General features: G+C 36.0%; 1 protein-coding gene across 2 annotated transcripts in view; it reads left to right on the top strand.

Annotated features, from left to right (window-relative positions):
• Positions 1-1,895: 1,895 nt before the first annotated feature.
• Positions 1,896-5,000, top strand: part of LOC107740317 (UPF0183 protein C16orf70 homolog) — an 11,651-nt gene continuing 8,546 nt past the window's right edge. For both annotated transcript variants that reach the window (XM_016552716.1, XM_016552715.1), the window contains exons 1-6: positions 1,896-2,920; positions 3,830-3,912; positions 4,052-4,135; positions 4,227-4,270; positions 4,433-4,512; positions 4,603-4,697. In XM_016552716.1, coding sequence (XP_016408202.1) covers positions 2,857-2,920; positions 3,830-3,912; positions 4,052-4,135; positions 4,227-4,270; positions 4,433-4,512; positions 4,603-4,697 — 450 coding nt within the window. In that variant the 5' untranslated portion in view covers positions 1,896-2,856. The remainder of the gene's footprint in view (positions 2,921-3,829; positions 3,913-4,051; positions 4,136-4,226; positions 4,271-4,432; positions 4,513-4,602; positions 4,698-5,000) is intronic.

Here is a 5,000-nt window from a genome sequence, read left to right as displayed (position 1 = left end):
GAGCTATAGGCAGAGAAAGTCAGATTATTCACGGAGCTTTGCAAATCATTCACAGTGTCTCGTTCTGTCTTTTCGATCAATTTGTGTAAAATGTGAACATATTGCATGCTCTTTAAAAGGGTTTTCCGAAAAATATATCTTTCATTCTATTTGGACAGTTGTTGTTTACCAGGCCTTTTTATCCAAAGCTACTTACAAAGCTACTTAATTACGGAAAAAGGGCCCAATGGGACAATATGGGGTTAAATGAGGTTTGCTCAGACACACAAAAGCATGTTTCATATAATAAACAAACAATAGTTTGTTATATATACAAGCTCTCAAAGAACATGCACACACTGCACCGCACATATACTGGCATATGATCAAGACAAGGTTCAAGAGGAGCTATAAACGGATCTTAAATGTATTTTCATTCAAACATTATATTATGCAGTTCTCAGATCTTCGGCTTTTGAATGCTGGTGCCATTCTATTCTATTCTATTCTATTCTATTCTATTCTTCTGTTTAGTCAACTATTATATACACACAAGGATTCATGCAAACACAAAAACTTTTCATTTGTACCAGATGAGCATGTGACGAATAAAACTGAAAACTAGGCCTACCCACAGAAGACACAAACAAATGTAAATTAAATGAGAGCAAAATAGTCAGACACCAGAGGAACATATCATTTCAACATTTTATGGCATGATTTTGAGATTAAATAATAAAACAGACAGTTGCATTCACCACATTGTCTCTCTGTATTATCACCTGCACTGTAATGAAAGTACTCGCCAGTCACTCGAGGCCTTCAATAAATGTCGCCATCTGGTGGCTTTTTATCAGTATTCTCAATCTATAACCTTTTCAAATTACTGTGTTCATTGGTGTGGCTTTTCCTGTGCGTGACCACAAGCTCAATTTATTGATTTAGCTGTCAGATCTAGCCTTAGGCTGGAATGAACAAGAAAAAGTAAAGATTTAAATATCTGTCCCTGGCTGCCCATAACATTTACTCCTTATCTTTCTCTGTGACATAGACCTTAATCAGGGATGCCATACTGAATTTTCTGCTGATGAAAATGAGGCTGTGTGGGAAAGACCTTACAAGATACACAAAGTCATGCACTGTTTTATAGAATTTTTGTGTACTTAAAGTCTTTTGTAAATATGTTTTGTCAGCTGAACAATCGATATGTTCGATAAAACACACCGCATTTCTATCCCTGAAAGCTTCGTTTTGGTACTTGTCAAAATTTAAATATGGCACTCTGACTATAATTACTCTGACTAAGGTCTATTACATTTATTATTTTATTTATTTAAAGCAAATTGACAGGTAGTCTTTTGTTTATTACTTAGCCTGCTATGTGAGTTGAGCTAAAAAGTAAAGTTTACTAAATATCTGCACTCTTGAAACACCGTTGGAGTAATATATAGTAATATTAGTAATATAACATTAAAAAGAGTATACCCGACATAAATATTTTCCTTCAAGCACCAAACTAATAATGTGCTACACAAAATCTGGTCAGTGATTCATCAACATAGAAAGAAATATCAACATTATCGAACTATTAAATGTCTAATAACAAAAAAAAATAAAAATTGAACCGTTTGCTCTCATTTTGGAGTTTTTATAAAATGTAATATAGTTTTATTTATTTATTTTACATATTTATAATTTGAAAGGATTGAAAACCTTATTTATTTTCTTTCTTTATTTTCTTTTTTATTAATTAATTAATTTATTTATTTTTGGCATTGAGCTATATTTACCTTGGATTTTACCCCTTGGCTTTTGTGGTCTGCAGTTTATGTTCTGTTCGGACTGCTCCCGCTCTTTGACTTTTATTTTGAAAAATGCCGCCAGGAAGTGCTAGCTCGTTCTCACAGGAAGTTGAATTATCAGCTGATCATGGTGTTTTGGATGGAAGTTGCTTTTGGCACGGAGGGGCTCTTTCTTTATAATCTTAAGCAAATCTTAAACGCCAAAGACACCGGAAAATAAAGCTGCACGTAACAGTGCGCCATCTCCAGCAAGCGAAACGGCGGAACCCGGAGAAATCCGCGTTATTATGAACAGATGATGGTCATAAGTGCTGATCTGTTTGCTTGCTGTTGAATCATCGGAAAGAAAGAAAACAACGTCAGGCGAGGCTCGTGCGAGTCACTGATAGTCTGATGTGTGTATGTCGATTCATCTCGACCTGCGATCTTTGCCATAAATAGCTTAAATGCATGTAATGTAACTCGTTGAACACGAATTGTTCTTCGTTCGGTGTAATAATTAGTAGCTTATGTGTTTTATGTGATTCAGGAGTAAGTTAAAGGTCAGATCAAAGTGTTTTTTTCTCGTTTACAACAGACAGTAGTTTTAAAAAATGCTTTATTCGCCTACATATTGGTTATAAGATAAATAACGTCTTGAATTAATTTGTGCTTATGGAAGTTGATAAAAGAGCAGCAACCTGTAACCAATTATTCCTTCTTGACATCAGCTCGCCGTGACTGACATACAGTTTACTTGTTTAATTTATTTAAGCTTTGTCATATTGCCCTTTTATCAGTGTGTTTGTAAGTGTGTTTCTGTTATTCGTTTTATAGTGTTATTTATAAGCATGGTGACAGTGGAATGCGTTGATAGCTGCATTGCATCACTTGTGTTTTGACATATCTGACGTCAAGGGTGTCGTGTGTCACTCAAACTGTTTAAAGTGTGCGGGAGCTTTTTAAACATACTACTTCGTAATATTTGGACTGATCTGGTGATTTAACGGTGGATTATTCAAGATATTTCGAGAGGGAAGACTCAGATCTGGCACAGTCAGAGATCCTCGTTGATATCCCCAATTTCTCCCCGCCAATGCTGGATTTGGAGGTCGTTCCTGAGCGATCTTTGGGAAATGAACAATGGGAATTCACATTAGGTGGGTGTGAGATCAGTTCAAAGGCTGAAGTAATCATTGCATGTTGAAATAGCTAATGCTATGCCATTTGAAAATGAGCATATTCATTTGGTATTATAGTCAGTTGCCATCTGGATTTCATAACCGCATCGCGTGCTCTTTGACACGTTCACATCTGAGGTTCACTTGACCCGAAAAAGGTCTCCGTTACACTGAATTATTTTGTTTGACTAGGGCTGATGCAGGAATATTCAAAGAAAACATAAACGTATATTTAACTAATTATGATAGTTTTAAAATGCAATCAGGCATTATCGCAAAGGTATCTGGCATCACACTGAATGTAGTTGGGATACATGGGAAATAAATATCAGTATGAGTTTATTATCTGGTTATGTACGTATTGTTTTAATCATCTAAATAATAGTTAACTGTCTTGTAAATTATCTTAAAACCTCCGCCAAGAAAAATCATCTATTAAAAAGCAGATAACATTACTACTAGGCACGTTCATATAACCATAACAAGGCTAACGATATTAGCGTCCACATAAACAGACGATAACGTTATGTTTATTCAGTTACGCTATAAACAAATTGCTTCGCGCGCTTTATTATGTTGAATGACTAGGTGTTTTTATCGTTCATAAGCTGGAAATGTTCCGCTACTTTTTTTTATGGTTTCGTTATTCTTCTTGGTGTGACTGGACCTTTAAACTTCAATTCAAGTTACCTTTGGAAGGACTTCGCTATGCCGTGTAATAATAAATTATTATAAACATTGCCAAGTTATATTCTTACCCTTTATGATTATGTGATTTATGCCCTGTAATTATCATGCTTTTACTACACACCTTGTACAGCTGTTGACGCCACTTCTTTCATCACCGTGTTAATGTAAACTGAACTGTTTGTCTGGATTTGTTTCCAGGGATGCCATTGGCCCAGGCCATTCCCATATTACAGAAACACTGCCGAATCATCAAAAATGTCCAGGTGCTCTACAGCGAACAAGTAAGGATCTGCCATTGTTATTGTCTATGAATGTCTGTGTTGTGACTTTTTGTTATTTTTTTTTTTTAATCTAAGGCACTGCAGTTATGTATGTGGATTATTTGTATCCTAATCTGACCTGTTTGTCTCCCTCAAACAGATGCCACTCAGCCACGACCTCATTCTCAACTTGACTCAGGATGGAATTAAACTGCTGTTTGACGCCTGTAATCAGAGACTGAAGGTGAGAGATGACATATGTGTGTGTGGTTTTGGGCTAAAATGTGTTTATTTCTTATATTACGTTGCAAATTGAGTCAGTTTTGTTTTTGCAGGTGATTGAAGTGTACGATTTGAGCAAAGTAAAACTGAAATACTGGTAAGACATCTTGTTTAGCCACACTAGTTGTGGATTACATTTGTATTTCACCCAGAATTAAGCTTTTTCTACATGTTGTAGATGCTGATATACTAACTTCTACTGATAACTTCTTTGTCAGCCACAGAAATGTAAAATGATGCATTCCTCTGTTCATTACAGTGGAGTACATTTTAACTCTCAGTCAATAGCACCTACTATTGAGCAGATTGATCAGTCTTTTGGCGCTACTCATCCAGGAGGTGAGATTTATTGTCTGTGTCAGTTATCTGTCCAGACCCCTATTTGCTGTGTGTGTATATTTATTGTGGGTTCGTGTTCTCTCTGTCCAGTCTACAATGCTGCCGAACAGCTCTTCCACCTGAACTTCCGAGGGCTTTCCTTCTCCTTCCAGCTGGACTCCTGGAGTGAAGCTCCTAAATATGAGGTGAAACTATGTTTGCTCTCTGTGTTCATGCTACTTTATAAAATAAAGTACTGTGTACCATTAGATAGATTGTAATTAGGCCTGTCGCAATAATCAATATATCGACTTATCGCGCAATATATGTACATGACCTCCATCATTTTTGGTGACGCAATATATCGCCCATTATATTTACTTAAAAATTAATGTCACCATGTTTTGTACATTCCACTTGTGCCTGTGTCTTTTGCAGCTTCTCGTACATAACGTGGTGTAGTCATGAGGTGCTAGTTCAAATTTTAAAAAATGCTTCTACAAAAAAAA

Source organism: Sinocyclocheilus rhinocerous, unplaced genomic scaffold (assembly GCF_001515625.1).
Source record: "Sinocyclocheilus rhinocerous isolate Xijiao unplaced genomic scaffold, SAMN03320098_v1.1 scaffold1426, whole genome shotgun sequence".
In the NCBI taxonomy this organism is placed as follows: domain Eukaryota; kingdom Metazoa; phylum Chordata; class Actinopteri; order Cypriniformes; family Cyprinidae; genus Sinocyclocheilus; species Sinocyclocheilus rhinocerous.
The sequence above is the reverse complement of the archived record's forward strand: the minus strand, read 5'-3'. Positions and strand labels throughout refer to the sequence as shown.